Source organism: Anthonomus grandis, chromosome 21 (assembly GCF_022605725.1).
Source record: "Anthonomus grandis grandis chromosome 21, icAntGran1.3, whole genome shotgun sequence".
NCBI lineage: Eukaryota > Metazoa > Arthropoda > Insecta > Coleoptera > Curculionidae > Anthonomus > Anthonomus grandis.
In genome coordinates, this window is record NC_065566.1 from 902,568 (window position 1) to 920,276 (window position 17,709).

General features: G+C 32.3%; 2 protein-coding genes across 13 annotated transcripts in view; one reads left to right on the forward strand and one right to left on the reverse strand.

Moving 5' to 3' along the window:
• Positions 1-7,370, forward strand: part of LOC126748074 (uncharacterized) — a 49,726-nt gene extending 42,356 nt beyond the window's left edge. Inside the window, exons 2-5 of one of the 4 annotated variants that reach the window (XM_050457090.1) lie at positions 6,712-6,837; positions 6,896-6,974; positions 7,059-7,148; positions 7,207-7,370. In XM_050457090.1, the coding sequence (XP_050313047.1) occupies positions 6,775-6,837; positions 6,896-6,974; positions 7,059-7,148; positions 7,207-7,310 (336 nt within the window). In that variant the 5' untranslated portion in view covers positions 6,712-6,774 and the 3' untranslated portion in view covers positions 7,311-7,370. Of the gene's footprint in view, positions 1-6,691; positions 6,838-6,895; positions 6,975-7,058; positions 7,149-7,206 lie in introns of all 4 variants that reach the window. The other 3 variants (XM_050457087.1, XM_050457089.1, XM_050457088.1) reach the window with 3 other exon arrangements.
• LOC126748056 (uncharacterized) overlaps positions 1-17,709 on the reverse strand; it is a 1,030,708-nt gene that overhangs the window by 547,909 nt on the left and 465,090 nt on the right. For 5 of the 9 annotated variants that reach the window (XM_050457058.1, XM_050457053.1, XM_050457057.1 and 2 more), the window contains exon 4: positions 16,037-16,222. The exons of 1 other annotated variant lie outside the window; for it this stretch is intronic. Coding sequence is in view for 1 of the 8 variants with exons in the window: in XM_050457054.1 (XP_050313011.1) it covers positions 13,690-13,754 (65 nt within the window). In the remaining 7 variants the exon portion in view is untranslated. Of the gene's footprint in view, positions 1-13,689; positions 13,799-15,801; positions 15,896-16,036; positions 16,223-17,709 lie in introns of those variants that run through there. 3 more of the 9 variants (XR_007664604.1, XR_007664605.1, XM_050457054.1) reach the window with 2 other exon arrangements.

A 17,709-nucleotide genomic window follows, 5' to 3' on the forward strand; every position in this document is an offset into this window, starting at 1 on the left:
AGAGGAACATGAGGATATTTTGATTGAACTTATACAAAAATGTTATTTTCTTTACTGAGACAAACGTCGTGAAATACCAAAATACGCGTGCGACTTATTTGTTAGTAAACGCAGAAAAGTCCAACCGCATGCAAACTAAAAAATGCACGAATCGGTGCTCCCGATGAATCTCTCTGGTAACATTGACCCGTCTGCTGCGAGACGAACAGTGTTCTGCTTTGCTTTAGCGATGCGTTGTTGCCAAATGCTCACCTTCCCGATAAAGCGCATTAAATCCATTTTAGGCAAAGTCACGTGCTGATGATTGCTCTTAATGACAAAATTTTTCAAAATCTATAATAATGCTACAATATTATGAAGTTCCCTTTAAAGCATATGTATTCGAACCGATGATTTTTTAATTTCAAACTGAATGAAAAATCAAAATGACTCACCCCGGTATAAACACACTGACATTTCAAAAAAAGGCATTTTTCGAAGACGTCAAAATGTTTGCTGAGTTTTCCTGGCCGCAATACACAATTTCCCCAATCGATATGCACATATTCGGAAAGCCCATTCATTTTCTGATTCGGTGCTTCCTTTCCCTGATCGTTTCCGGTTCATTTTCATTGATAATTTTACAAAAAACCCCGGTCACCTGTTACAAGCAAATATTTTCCCACACCAGGCGTCAAAGTATTGTTCCCACTAGCCATTTCTTTAGAGTTTAGGTTGACACCTCCAATTCCCTAAAAAAATGGACTTTTTATAAAATCGCATTTTTCAGGTACTTGTACTATCGCTGGAACCCTAAAATTTCAGTATGTGTTGTAAAACAAAATTTCAGATCTTTTAGATGTTGTTTGATCTTTTCACCATGTACAGGGACGCCGCAAATGAATTTAAACGTGAAAATTCGAATTGCTCAGAACCCATTAAAGTTGGAAGATTGTAATTTTACACAAATAATGGGGTTATTAAAGTATTTAATACCTGAGAATATAAATGGTCCAGGTGCCACCACCAAAAAGTTATTAAATAAAATGTGATTTTTGGGTCGGACCTTCATGGGTAAAGTTCATTATTGGTCGCCCCGTATGGTTTACAAAAATGTCGGTTATATGGCATATGAAAGATAAAGGATGAAGTTATTTTTTGGGAAAAAATGTTTCCCAAAATAAGTAACGTTTGGCAGAAAATTCGAAAAAACTGAAAATGCCAGAACTCGTAAAATAACTTTTTTACAAAAAAAAGCTCCAAGTATTTGAAATCTCTTATAAAATGAAGTCTTTTCGCCGAAACACTTTTTTTATAAAAAAATATTTTTAGCCTCTGGAGAAGTTTGAAATTTTTTTTTAGTCACTTTTGTTCGGTTATAATAAATAAAACTCACCCTGTATACGGATCTGGCCCAAAAAGTATACAGCTCTCAAGCCCCCACCGACCCTTATGTCCTAAAAATTTCAAGTCGTTTAAAGGCTTTTTATTTGAGTTCTCGCGTCTGAAAGGAATTTGACCCGTTTTTTTTACGAATTTTTGACTTTGACTCGGTATCACTCCCTTTGTATGTACCGAAAAAAAAAATTGTTTACGGATCCATCATTCTCAATGTATTGAGAGGCCCTATCCCAAATTTCATAGTTTCGCTAGCCATACAGCCAAAGATATGAAACCAAAGATATGGTCCGTGGGGACCAGTTTGGAACCTTTAGGTCTTGTCTGTGAATGGCTATAAAGGAATTCTTAAAGGAAACACAAATTATCAGGTGTACTTAGGTCTGGTCAATCGAGGGGGGCCGCCAAAGTTTATATGCCAACGAAAGAGAGGACGAGTTGTTGGGGTATCATGCTTCAAAGAACCATAATGTGTTATATAGCGTTGTATGTCAATATAATGTATTAAATGTCAAATATCTAGCAAAATTTAATAAATATATTCTACATAAACTCCAAATACCAAATTTCAACCCAATCGGATCAATAGCAAAAAAGTTATGGAAGTCACGTGACTTTAAAATTCAATATGTCAAATTTCTGGCAAAATTTATTACTTGCATCCTAAATAAAGCCCAAATACTAAATTTCAACCCAATCGGATCAATAGCAAAAGAATTATAAATATCAAATTTTAAGCAAAACGGACAAATAACAAAAAAGTAATGATGGTCATGTTATTTTAAAACTTCATATTTTTAAAAATTAATGAATTGTTTCCTAAACAAATCCTAAATCCATATTTTAATTTAAATACATCAATAAGATCCACCCTGTATAAATTATATTTTTTAATGAATAAAAGGTGCTTATGCCACTTTCTCTAAAATTTTCCGGTTTATTTTTAGAAAGAGTTTAATTTAAATAAAAATATCTGATTCCCGATCATTCACAAATAAATATATAGATGTATGTATTATATGAATGGAAAATGAAATAAATCAAAATAAGGAAAGAAGCTGCACAAATAAATGAATTGAACTCGATTCTTATATTTTAACCAAAACAAAGTTTTGATCGCCCCTGTAGAGTATGGAATCGCGGTTATTTCATTTCCATCCATTTTCCATCCCAACCAAACCCGAACCAACCCACCCAAATCCAACCCAACCCAATAATCGTAAGTATAAAATTCTCTGGAATATTGACACTTAATTTTTTTTTTCATTTGCCACAGAAAACATTAAAATCTTTTATTTTGTTACAGAGGAAAATTACAATAGGTGGAGGCAAAGGGGAAAAAGGAACTGGAGAAGGAAAAGGCTTGAGCGGCAGGAACAATCGGTTCTAAATAAACAGAGTAATATATAACTTTTTTATATTATTTTTTTTTTTAATTTATATAGATTAAGGTTGGTTATATATTATTTTTTATAGAATTATTATTGTCGCTAGTAACCGATTCTGAAGCACAAGCAGCTACAAGTGGCAAGGGGGCTCTAAGAGGGGCCGAGGTCGTGGTAGGGGGAGGATAGAATAAGTTTTAGTTTTAGATTAATTTGATTTTTTATAAGTTATAGTTAAATTATTTAATAAGTTATTGATAGTATATAAGTTATAGTTATGTAGATAGTATAAGTTGTTGTGTTTTATTATTTTTTAATTATAAAAAAAAACAAATAAATAGTTTATTATTTGTACTGGATTGCCTGTATTATCCTAAAAGTGAAAGTCTTTTGAGAAAAGTGTGAAAGGGTTTTTTAACTTTAATAATATCCTAAAGGCAGGCTACAGACTGCGCTATATCTGTGTTATACTTGTATAATGCTCATTGAATTAAACTAAACGCTATAAAAATACGCTTGAAAATCTTAGAACAATAGCTTCCAATTTCTCATAAGTAAATAAATAAAAAATTTATTAAACTTTATTTTTTTGTAGTAAGCAAGTGGAGCGTTTCTATAGATAATTTTAACTCATACTTACTACTGGTAAGAGATGTGTTGATAAATGATTGAATAGTTCTTATTTTTTAAAAAAGAGTCTCATAGAAGTTTTTCCGTTAGTTGTTCTGTAATATATCTGAGTGAACAAAAAATAAAATGTATGTGAAATTTAAACATCAGAAATCTAGATCTTCCATGGAAGATCATTTTTATATTTATATATGTGATGTTCATTGGTGTTTCTGAAATGCAATAAAACTATAGTAGTGTTTCCTTGTTCCCACAAAACTTATATTTTCCTTACAAACTATACTAGTGTTAGTTGTATAGAGTAGTGTTTCCTAACTACGGTACGAAACTATACAGGGTGAATCGTTAGGTCGTTTTATTAAAAAAGTTCTTATGAACGTATGTCGGGAGTTGCTTTGTTTCTGAGATACAGGGGATGAAGGTTCAAAAAAATAACGGTATTTTAAAAATAGTATAACTATCCTTAAACCGATTTGGTGCAGTTATTTGAAGTTATAAGACGCTTATTTAGCTGTAACTAGATTGAAATTATTAGGTCCAGTGGCGTGTCAGTGGGCACCACATGCTTATTGTTGAGAAAAAAACAAGGCCAATAATTAATTGTTTTGCAGCTTTTTATTTATTTTTATATTTAAGCAACTAAAAATACAACTTTTTCGTATCTTATCTTATTATCTTCATATCTGGCTTTGTTTTCGAGAAAAAAATTTAAAGTATCCTTAACTCATTCTAAAAATTATCCATGGACGACATGAAATAAAAACCAATTAATTCGATAAACAATTTCGACCTTAAAGTACATGAGCAAAATGTCCACCCTCCAATGCACGACTTTTTGGTCTCTTGTGTCTTGTTTACTATAATAATAAACATTCAACTTCTACGATTTTTATTATTAGATTTTTGAAATACAACAAAATAACAAATACTTTGCTTCTTATGACAAATAATTGGCAAGTCAATTATTAACATTTATTAATAATAAACTAAATAGCATAAAACTCACCAAATATCTAAATAAAGTATTAAATTAAGTAGATCATTACGATTGACCCGTGTATATATTCGAATAATTTTAATAAAATAATAGGGCAAATTTCATTTCGTCTCACCCAGGTATAAAACCACTGACATTTCAAAAAACGGCATTTTTCGAAGACGTCAAAATGTTTGCCGAATTTTCCTGGCCGCAATACACAATTTCCCCAATTGATATGCACAGATTCGGAAAGCCCATTCATTTTCTGATTCGGTGCTTCCTTTCCCTGATCGTTTCCGGTATATTTTCATTCATAATTTTACAAAAATCCCAACCAAGTCCCGGCCACCTGTCGCGAGAAAAAAAATTTTCACACACCATGCGTCAAAGTATTGTTCCCACTAGCTATTTCTTCAGAGTTTAGGTTGACACCTCCAATTACCTGAAAAAACGCAAAAAACGGACTTTTTTCATAAAATCGCATTTTACTTGTACTACCGCTGGAACCCTGAAATTTTAGTATGTGTTGTAAAACAAAATTTCGGATCCTTTGGATGTTTGATCTTTTCACCATGTTATTAGGGTATTTAATATTTGAGAATATAAATGGTTCAGGTGCTACCACTGAAAAGTTATTAAATAAAATGTGATTTTCAGGTCGGATCTTCATGGTTAAAGTTCATTATTGCTCGCCCTGTATGGTTCCCAAAAATTTAGGTTATATGGCATAGGAAAGGTAAAAGAGAAGTTATTTTTTGGAAAAAAAATTTTCTCAAAATAAGTATCGTTTGGCGGGAAATCTCAAAAAACTGAAAATGCCAGAACTCGTAAAATAAATTTTTTACAAAAAAAAGCTCTAAGTATGTCAAATCTCTTATAAAATGAAGTCTTTTCGCCGAAACACTTTTTTTATAAAAAATTTTTTTTAGCCTCTAGAGAAGTTTGAAATTTTTTTTTAGTCACATATAATAACTCACCCTGTATACCGATCTGGCACAAAAAGTATACAGTTCTTAAGCCCCCACCGACCCTTACGTCCTAAAAATTCCAAGTCGTTTCGAGGCTTTTTATTTGAGTTCTCGCGTCTGAAAGGAATTTGACCCGTTTTTTTACGAATTTTTGACTTTGAGACAGTACCGCTCCGTTTGGCGGTACCGGAAAAAAAAATTCGTTTACGGATCCATCATTCCCAATGTATTGAAAGACCCTATGCCAAATTTTATCGTTTCGCTAGCCATACAGCCAAAGATATGAATTTTTATTTCCAAAAAAACACGACTTTTCGGACCCGAGGTCGCGTGCATAATATAGTCGCAGACGCTCCTATACTTTGGGTCCGTGGGGACCAGTTTGAAACCTTTAGGTCTTGTCTCTGAATGGCTATAAAGGAATTCTTAAAAAAAAACAAAAATTATCAAGTGTACTTAGGTCTGGTCAGTCGGGGGGCCAACGTTTATATGCCAAGGAAAGAGATGACCAGTTGTTGGGGTATCATGCTTCAAAGAACCATAATGTGTTATATAGTCGCGTTGTATGTCAATATAATGTGATATCTGTCAAATATCTGTCAACGTTTATTATTTGCATCCTAAATTAACTCTAAATACCAAATTTCAACCCAATCGGATCAATAGCAAAAGAGTTACGGTGTCACATGACCTGGACCTCAAATGTCAAAAATCTATCAGAATTTATTAATTGCATCCTAAATCAACCCCAAATACCAAATTTCAACCCAATCGGATCAATAGCAAAAAAGTTTCAATAGTCACGTAACCCGGAAGTCAAATGTCAAATATCTGTCAAAAATTAATAATTGCATCCTAAATAAACCCCAAATATCAAATTTCAATCAAATCGGACAAATCGGAAGAAAGTTTTGATAGTCACGTGACCTTAAAACATAGTCATGTCAAATATCTGTCAAAATTTATTAATCTTATCCGAAAGAGGTACTAGGTACCAAATTTCAACCAAATCGCACCGAAACCAAAAAAGTTATGATACTCGACTAACCTTAAAAATCAATAATTTCAAATTTTTTTTATTTATATCCCAAAAGCAATGTTTAAGAATTGTTAACATTTATTAATAATAAACTAAATAGCATAAAACTCACCTAATATCTAAATCCATCTTTTAAATTAAATAGATCATTACGACTGACCCGCGTATATATTCGAATACTTTTAATAAGATAATAGGACAAATTTCATTTTGATTCACCCCGGTATACAATACTGTATACGTAACTAACATTTAAAAAAAACGGCATTTTTCGAAGACGTTAAAATGATTATTTGATTTAATGGTCTCATAGAAATAATACAATACAAACAGTAACTATAGTTGAACGATACAAACAGCGTTCCTAACAACCATTGTTCTGGCTCATTTTGTACTATGGAAGCGATGGATCTTGACGCAATGGCCGAAAGCCTACAGGCAACTATCGAGGGTATACCGGTAAGAATTTATTTAGATTATATTTTGTATTAGTTGTTCGTTATATTTTATCGAATAGTCGGCACCTCAACCCAAGCCAAGCCAACCCAACTCAAGCCAACCCAAGCCAACCAAATCCTCCCAACCCACCGATAATAGTAAGTATAAAATTCACTGAGATATTGCCATTTTTATTTTCTTTCTAATTGCGGAAAACATTAAAATTCTTTATTTCGTTACAGAAGAAAATTCAAATAATAGAGGAAGGAGCTGGAGAGCGAGGAGTGGCAGGGTCCATAGGCGTAGGGAGCGCGTCAATCTCCACCAACAGAGTAATATATAACGTTTTTATATTGTATTTAAGTTTGTTATATGTTTTTTTTCTTTTAGAAACGCTATTGTCGGCCGTAACAGACGCGGAGGCGAGTGCTATTCTAAAGCACACCAATAAAGGAGGCTACATGGGCCATTTCCGTGGCAGAGGAAAAAATTAATTTTTTTTATTTTTATTTTTTTGAATTATGTTTTTTTTATAAATATATTATAAACATTTGATATAAGTATTGTTGTCTTATTAAAAAACCATAAAATATATGAATAGACTGGATATTCTGTGTACTGGATTGCCTGTATAGTACTAAAAGTGAATGTGATCTTTTGAGAAAAGTGTAAAAGGGTTTTTTTTAATTTCATAATATGCTAACAGATGGCCGTAGACTGGGGTATATTTGTGTTATACTTGTATGTCGCTCATTAAATCAAACTAAAAATAGAAATATATGTTACTGCAATGCATATTTATGTTACTCCAACAAAAACGCTCCTATATAAAGTCCGGTGCAACGATATATTAGAATGGTCACCCGTCAAAACACCAGCATTTTACTTCTCAAACAATGTAAATAGAAGGTGGATGACATTGTTTGGCAGGTGGAATGCTGGTGTTTTGACAGGTGACCATTCTAATATATCGTTGCACTGAACTTTACATACATCCTATAGTCATACATTCATCGCTCTCAAATATTCCAGTCTAGGGCCACCTTAAACCTGAAAATTCAGGCAACATATATCTCTAATATCAGCCCATATATGTTGGCAGAAAATTAAAATCTTGGATTTACTGTTAAAATAATAAAAAAGGAGAATATACTTCAAATGATGATTACAGCTGTCAATTTCACATTAACAAATATCGAAAATTCAATAAAATTAAATTTTCCTTGTTATAAGCAAGTGGAGAATTTTTATATATAATTTTAATTATTACTAGTAAGAAATGTGTTGGTAGTTTATTAAGCAGTTTATATATTTTAACCAAGAATTTCATAGAACTCTACTTGTTTAGTTATTATGTTATGTAATATATAAATTATTGACACATGATTGTCCAAAGATATTATGCCTCTTTTAAGAAATTAACACAAAATTTGGCATATAAATCTTAATTTATTATGGTCACACTATAAAATCTGACTGATTAAAAAACTAAAAGGAATTAAAAGATAATTATGGTAACAATGGTACAATGATAAACGTAACTATAAAAATATGTAGAATTATAACATTTTTTATTACATTTTATTTTTCTCTTCAGAAAACACTAGTATTGTTAAAAGTTCTTCTGCTCTCCCATGCAGGGTGTCGAGGAGGCGGGCATAGAGCATATACTTTTCTCGTTAGGTTATTTCTTCTGTAACAAAAGGTATAATTAGATAATTTATTAAAAAAAATTATATGAAAGCAATGTTATACCTACATTCTACACAGGTTGGAAGTCCGTTTCTGGAAAGAGCGGTACCAAAGTAGTAATATCGTCATTAATCTTAATTTCCTAACTACAATATAATAAAGAATGTATGGTTAAAAAAAAATATTAAATTACTATGACAAAACATTTGTCACAATCAGAAGATAATGTTGCCAAAAAAAAGAATTTTATTTGTTTAAGAAACATCCAGGACTAGAGAGGCACTTGTCAGAGCGAAAATCAGTTTGTTTGTAAATCACGAATTAATTAATTATCTTTCAACAATCAATTAATTAATCAACTTTCTCTAAAAAATTCTTAATAAATTAACATAATAATATCTCATATTTATATCATGAACATTTATAACGAAAACTGATTTTACGAGGTTATGCTGTTTTAAATTAATATAGCATATTTAAACAAAACAGACATGGTCTGTTGATTTGCTATTTTTACAGATAAACCATACATTTCTATATCACATTGAAAATAAACCATGAAATTTAAATTAAAGAATTAATTGTGCTTAGTAACCACATAGCAAAATTATATGTTTTACAGGATAAATATGAAATTGTATAGTTTACTGTCCCAGAGAGACTTTTATAATTAAATATATATTTAAAATTTATATAAAACTAGAAAAAGGATTTTCATTGTGATAGCGAATGATTAATATTAAGCCATGCCACTAGCACTAGGCACTTCTACAATTATCTACTATTTACCACACACTAATCATTATACTCTGAATTTTGATACCTCAAGACGATGGCAAGAGTTGCCTCGCCGAATGAAAAATCCGCTACACATTGCAATAAGTAATTACATGCATTATAACAAATTGGCCATTAAGCTAGGTTTAATCACTTATCGCATAAGATGGCTCTAATATATAAAGACATCACATAGTGAAATCTTTTGGGGGTAGGGGGAGATCATAACCTAATATCGAAATCTAAGTGCGTCAAGAGTTTTGGTTACAGTCGGGCCGGATAACCCCTGGATGCATGTTGAGCTAGAAGTGTGAGTAAACTGATGTTTTATTTGCTTGCAATGCAAAACTCACTGCTCATACTATTTGAATATTGCTTTGCTCATTTGTAATTTAGACATTTTCCTAGTATTTTAAGAAAATTTAACATTTTTCTAAGAGAAATAAGTATACATCTTCTAAAGTGTTATCAAACCCAGACATTCTAGTTATGCGATTATCATCACATTTCCACCATTGATCGTTATAATTAACTATAGATGTATAATGACCAGATCCAATGGTGTTTCTATGATGCTTAACAACACTTTTAACTCGGAATATTTGATCATCCAAAATAACACTTTCAGAGGCAAAATTGTAAAATTTGGTATTTATCTTATTCCCTTGAGGGCCAATTCTCTGAAGACATACTACCAAATATTTATGGCAAATAACCACTGAGCGTGTTTTTAGATTATTGTTACAGTATGGGCATAATCTATCAGAGTCTTTTAGCATTAACATTGAATTAAAATCAATTAAATTGCCACAGTTTTCAGAAAAATAAAGAAAATGAGTGTATATTATTTGTTCATTTTCATTCATATTAATATTACAGTTTTGACAATTTAAAAGTTCATGACCATTAGCTTTTATGAAAATGCTAAAATCATCTGCATCTAATCTTCTGATTAAAGATTGACAAAATGATTGAGCGTCCATTTGTTGATTTACAGCAAAATTTTCACCATTTCGACCAGACACCAATTGTCGAACTTTTAATGTTGAATTAATTTTGGTGAGCATAATATCATTTAGAATACTGTTTAGCGCTGTATTTCGCTTTGAAATGGAAAAGCGAAATTCAGGATGTAATGACTGTACGAAGCTATTTGCATAACATGATACCATATCGGTATTTAATAAAGCAGGCGGTTTAGTAAATAAGTTGGGGTGGTTTTCATCTGAACTAATATCTACTACCATATTGTCATTATTATCTTCTGCACTTTGGTAAGTAGAGATAGCCAATGAATTTTGTGTTGGAAAATTTGCATTTGCTTGGTATTAAATTTTAGTTCAGTAGAGCCTTTTGTAGATTGTTTATTTTTATCAATGTTTTTTACCTGCTTGGGAATAAAACCTTTATCATAAATACTAACCACTAGTGATTTATGGTGACTATACACAGTATTGTAAATATTGTAACTCAAATTATTAAAATTACTAAAAAGCCAATCAATTTGAGTTTTTGATTTGGTAGTTGATTCGCCAACACTCAATTTGCAACTTAAACCTTTAGATATTAAACAATTTTTCAAAATATTTTCATTTTGATTGATAATATCTTAATTAAAATCACCGATGATTAGGATATCACTTTGTTGATCAATAATCTCCTCCAAAAAAAAAATATAATTTAATATAAACTGCTATGACATAAATTTCATTCAAGTAAAATGTGATTGCTTGAAACACTATACCACAGAAACCTTTGGTGTATTTTTTCACTGACTTTATTTTTGCTGATACATTTTTTTTCTTGAAACAAATTATGCCAAAGGGTTTACTTACAGTTTGATCGTTATTCAGGTTGGCAAACACTTCAAAATCATTTATTTTTAAATTTTGTTTCTTTTTAAATAACCAGGTTTCAACAAAAATTAGGAAATGTGCGTCTTTAAAAATGGGATTATTTTTTATAAAATTAAAATTTTTTGGTAGACTTTGCACATTTTGATAAGCAATAATGTATTTGACATTAGAATCATTAAGATACTGAGTGTCATACCTGGATGTTATAAGTTTGTTTTCTTGCATATTTACCAGTTCTTTATAAGCAGCATCCTTTTCGGTTGCCGGTTTAGGGGCCTTAAACTTACCAATGATGTAGAGGCCACTTAGCTTTGTGGCCCGACTACAAGCAACATAGGTACTGGTTCTCGTCATGCGATTTCCAATGTGAACAGCCACCTGTTTGTAGGTGGCACCTTGACTCTTGTGGATTGTAATTCCTTCACTGATTACAAGAGGAAACTGAAGACGCTCAACGTGAACATTGCTGCCTTTTTGAATTTTAACAGCTCTGGCAGCTCTTTCTATGGGCGTCCAGGTGTATAACACACCCATAGACTTCCTAAGGGATTCGTTTCTCTTGCGGCATTCCTGGCCTGACTTGGAATCGAAGAACTCCATCCACACTCTGAATGGAATTTTACTTCGGTCATAGTCTATTTGACGTAGGATGCCTGTTGCACCATTGACTATTCCATCACTGGTGTCCACATTCATTGAAATCATATATTTGGCATCTACCTGCAATATTAAATTTAACATTAGGCCAAAACTCTCCCCCTTTTTTAAGCTTTTTGCGTGTTCCAGAAATAAATGTTTTAGTCGTTCTGAGCAACTCCCTTTGATTACGTCTCTGGCTTGACTTACGGCTCGCTCGGTTTTAAATGTAGACAGTTTCATTTCATTGAATGCATCTACTTCTGCATTGGTGCAAAATAAATGCATAGTGTCTTCAGGAATTTGGTCAATACTGTCGACTTCCCTGGACTTGATCAATTGCACATCTTCGTCGGTCATTTTACCAAACGCCATATTATTGAGGGCAACTGCAAAAGACTTATCTTCACTCTGTCTCATTATTTCTGAAAGTTCAAAATATTTAAAATGATCCCACAGATACGTTCCGCATAATTCTTTATACGGATTTGTTTTTACTGGGCAAAAAATATACATATTCCTTACTGGGGGTAATTGACGATTATCGCCGCATAAAATTATTGAAATATTTCCAAAGATGGCGTCAGATTTAAAGATTTGCTGCAATCTACTGTTAATATGGTCAAACAATCTGGCGCCAACCATGGAATATTCATCTATGATAATTAATTTTAAGTCATATAAATTACAATATATAGTATTAACGGTGTCATGGTGTAACGGAATTAGTTCTTCACCATACTGACTAACGGGTAACGATAATGCCGCATGTAAGGTTATACCCCCGATATTAAATGCCGCTTTACCTGTAGGCGCACAAAGTAACACTTTTAAACTTTCAGGATTATTTCCCGGTATTGAGTTGAAATGGCGCAATAACGACTGGGTTATTGCCATAATCAGGTGACTTTTGCCTGTACCTGCTGGACCACTAAGTGTGCAGTAGAAAGTTTCCCCTTCAATTAGACTGTCTTGCACGACATTAAGGAACTGATACTGCTTGTGATTCAGTTTGCTTATGAAGGCTTCATACTCTGAATCGCTTATCTGATGAGGCGTTGGAAAAGCGATATGTTTTACTGGCGCTTCGTCGTCTTTCTTATCGATGATGTGATTGAATGGATCATAAATGGGGTTGTCTAGTCCATAAGGCATAAACTCATCATCGATTTCTCCACCGAATCCACCATCGTCTAATTGATTTGATCGGTCTTCGGCAAGTTTCAGGGCTTCATCGATTACCTGTTCATCTAAGACATTGAACTTTTGTCGATTTGCAACAATCTCTTGGTATCGATCTTTGTATATGGTCTGTTGATCAATGTTCTCATTTTCAACTTCATCCACTTCATTTCGCCATGGGATGTATAGCATTATTTGTTCCCTATAATAGTTAAGAGGGTCTTGCTGAAGTCCATAACTACGGTAGGCTAAAATTTTAGCATGACCCCTTTTAACTAAAACGCCACTTCCATCTTTTAAGGGTAAACCATTAGCCTTTGTTTCTGCTTGTTTCTTAAAGAAATCATAATAGGCCGCAAACTCAGCCAAACATATGTTTTCCATCTCATCAGGCCGCTGTTCATAGTGTTCTATAAGACCATCACAATAAATATTGGGATCGTCATTGTCCATTTCTTTAAGTTGTGCTAATGGTTTCAACATTTTTGTCCTTTCCCTGATTGGATTTGTATGGATGTATACATAGGAGGTACAGGTGTCATGCATCGGTAGTTGTAACACGCTGTAGGCGGCTTCTTGGGCACTAACTTCGCTCGCATTTAAGAAAGCTGCTGCAAGAGATTTAAGTTTGCCCTTAACATCTAAATTACCTTTTTTAATTTCTTCCATAGTCTTCATTAAAATATCAGATACACCTCTTTGAGACTTATTGATATAGTTGACTATGTAGGTGCAACAACCATATGGCTCAAAAACTAATTGAATGTCCATGTTGCTCTTCATCATGGAGAACATTTCAGCATTAAAATTGTTAATAAATCCATCTTTTGGCAGCCTTTCTAAAAATAAAGTGGTTTTAAAAATGTTGTGCTGTATAACATTAAGATACTCATCCTTAGACATACCAAGGTCAGCCAAAAAGTTTTCGAATGATAAATCTGGTTTATCCTTAAGCCTACGGATTATCATTAAAAACTTTTCAGACATGGCCTTACGTAAATCCGCTTCCTTGGTTTTGTCAATTTTTATTGGCGTTAGAATTACCGATTTATCCATTGGAAGGTATGGGATACCATACCTGCAAACTTTGTATCCCCGCACTTCTTTTTGACACGATTTAGAATGATGATGCGTATTAAACTGAATTATATCACGGACACTTTCTAAATCACTATTACAGGTAATATACCTGTTCGCGAATTCGGCACACTCTTTGAAACTTTCTGGTGTTTCTTTGAATTTTGGAGCATTGGATAACCACAATAACCCGTGAACATGAGGAGACCCACGATGTTGAAATTCTATGCGGTAATAATGATGCTCTATGGGATTTTGTTTAAAGGGTCCATTTTGACTCTTCATATGTTTAAATAGCAGTTTGAACCGATAATCAAAGTATCTGGCACAAGTTATCGGATCTGTTCTAATTAAGCGAGTTTTTTTTAAGTAGGGCATACTCGCGGCCTCCTCTAGAGTAACATCTTTTTGATCAACAACTTGTGCTAATACCTTGATTAATTCGGGCCATGCTGTTTCGGCTGCTGACACGGTAAAAAACAGTGTGGGGATTCCAAATTGGCGAATCATACACAGTAATTTTGTCTTTTCGTGCTTCCAATAAGCAGGTGAACCTGCAATTCTACTAAGAAAATGGAATCCCATGTCACTTCGAATCAGCTGGTCTAGAAAATTTGCTTGTCTTACTTGTCCAGCTGTATATTTTCCATCCTCATTCCTCTTTTTTCTGAGACATGTTGCAATTGCACTGGATAATTGGATTAGTTGACGTTTTTTAAATGTATACAACAGATAGTCTGTCCTTGCAAATCGCCTGTCTTTGTGCTGGAGTTGTATTTTCGTCTGGTCAGAATAGGAGAATTTTGTAAGAAATTGCTTAGCATGTCCACAGAAAAGTGTAGGAAATGAGAGTTTATCGCTAAACTGGTCAAGCATCAAATGTATTGGCGTTTTACCTTCTCCTGGGGCAAAACAGATATTTTCTAGGTTACATTTGTCAAGCAAAGTTTCTTGGCCCCCAGGATTTAAAGGCTCTTCTTCTTCATCTAAGAATTCCTCTAAATTGTATATATTGTTTTTTTCAATTGAAGATTCTTTTTGAATATTTTTATCGTCATTCTTAGATTCTAGGGGCACTTCCATTGTTTCGAAAAACGCATTATCGAACAATTCTTCAAAATTTTCACTACACACTGTTTTAGAATCCAGTTCCACCACTTTTGAGCCTTCATTTAAGATCTGTGCAGAGGATTCTACTTGAGATCGTATATAGTCATTAATATTTTATTCCCAATCATCTGATTGCTTTATGCCTTCTTGTATGTAAAGAGGTTGTTGACACAAAAATTTTGCCGCTTTTAGAACAACTGCGGGCCGTATGGTTTCCAGGAGATAATCATTTTTATAGTTCATTTTTCTCTTGAGCTTAACCTGAATAGTTTGTGTCTCCTCTACATTTCTAGGCAATAATTTGGTCGAAGTATCTATATTTATAGGGACATTGACTATTTGGCCAGTTATGTAACACTGTCGTGCATATCCTACCTGTCGGATTTGCATGAAAGGTAACCTGGCCGACACCATCCTTTCTTCAAGGATAGTCAGATCTTTTAGCTCAACTGGAATAGGGTGAACAATATTATGATTGCCGGACCAGAACTTTGGCAATTGTCCTTTATAAATGTTTTGAGAGCAAGAATTGCAGAAGAAAACCCCATCATTGCAAATTTTTGTTGTGAATTCTGTTCCAAATTTGTTTTCCAATCTTTGAAGATTTAATTTGGTACATGAAGTAGGAAACCATAGCCGCAAGCAGCAACTACAAACAATGGTGGGGCCTTCTCTTAATGCTAGTTCAAACTTGGTTGGATGATTGACTGTAGTGTCTTCCTGCATTTTGTCACTATTCTGAATTTCACCTGTATGGGATAACTTTTGAAAAGAATCTTTTGTTTTTTGTTTTTTATGATTAACGTTTTTGATGACAATACTTCATTGTTGTCAATAACCGTCAATGACTTTCGCTTATTAGACTCTATTACAACTTCATTGAATTTTACCTTACTTGTACTATCCTCTGGGATCTTGTTTATGGGCAACTTGTGTTGCACATGTACTTGTTTACTAGTATTTTGTAAATTTTCCCCATTGTTACCGCTTTCTGTATTTTCCAACTTTTTGGCTAAATATTTTTTTTTTTGCTGGATGTTTTTCGTCTTAGCGGACTTTTTACTCATTTTTGGCATCTGAAAAATTTATTAAGCATACTTAAACGACAATCCTGGATACATTTTAGAAATTGACAATTTAACCAATAATTTTAATATAGAACATTTATTGAAAAGTTGTCCAGCAAGAAAATATTATAGTCAATAACAATCTATGTCACTCATCCAAAACATAGTTATATGCATATGTTGTATAAGAATTTAAAGACTTTTTTATTTTAGATTTTAGGCCTTATTTAGAATTGTTATATATAACTTATAGGAATTTACTATAATTGTGGATGGAATTTTAAATGACAAAAATAAATCACGGAAAAATAATTTTAACCACCGATTTAAAAAATAATTATATCAAATTATTGGGAAAAAGAAACCGCATTTCAAAAGTGGTTGTTCTCAATAGTATGCTATTTAAAAAAATAAAGTAAATGCCAAAATTAATGGTTTGGACATTTTAAATAGGCGTGTAAAAGACTTAAGTCCTAAAATGCATAAAAATTATTTTTTCGTGATTACTTAATCAAAAATTAAAACTTTCAATGCATGTCACTTCCTGTTAAACCGAAAGTGATGAAAAATAATAGAATATGTCAACAGATGCTCTTATAACTATTCTATCGCTATACCAAATTTCATTTATTTATATTGAAAAGAAAAAAAATTAATAGGTGTTCCTTTTTGTCTGTGCCACCCTATATATATATATATATATATATATATATATATATATATATATATATATATATATATATATATATGACCACACAGTAATTTTAATATCCATTTATATTATAAATATGGATAGGTAACAAAGACAATTTAAACATTCATTTTATATTCCGTTTTTGCATCATAAGAGTAGTTAAAGTTCCTTTGGAATTTCTTAATGTGTCCTTTGTGCTAATTTTGAGGAATATTATAATATATATCAACAGTTTTTAGTTAGACGTTTATATTCTTTCATTTCTAGATTCTGAAGCACCCAACACTTATTAAACTGATTAGATCTAAAAGTGCTGTGCTCCATTGACAAACCAAGCAAGTAAGCAAGGTTTTTGGAAAAATTTTACTCATTGCATCCTATAGTATTGGTACATAGTTCCATTCTACAAAATCAAAGGTAAGTTTTATCTAACTTTATGTATTATCAAGATTGTGACATTTAACAGTCATTTTAAAAATCCATTCTCCTTATAAATATGTATTTACAAATTAAAAAGATCTGCATGCTATGCATTCTATAAGTATATATACCAATCAGAGGTTTAAATTGATTTTAAGATGCATAAAGTGTAAAGAAATTTATTGTGTGAACAAGAGCAAAATGAGAAAAATGTATATATAAATAATTTCTTTTTAGTCATAATAATTGTTCCTTATCTGCTTGCATTTAACTAAAATTATTTTAGAAGTAATGCATTTTGTACCACAAGTTTATTTCAAATATGCAAAGTATTTTTTATGACAATTATTATGCCAATTTATATCTACTATATGATCACTTA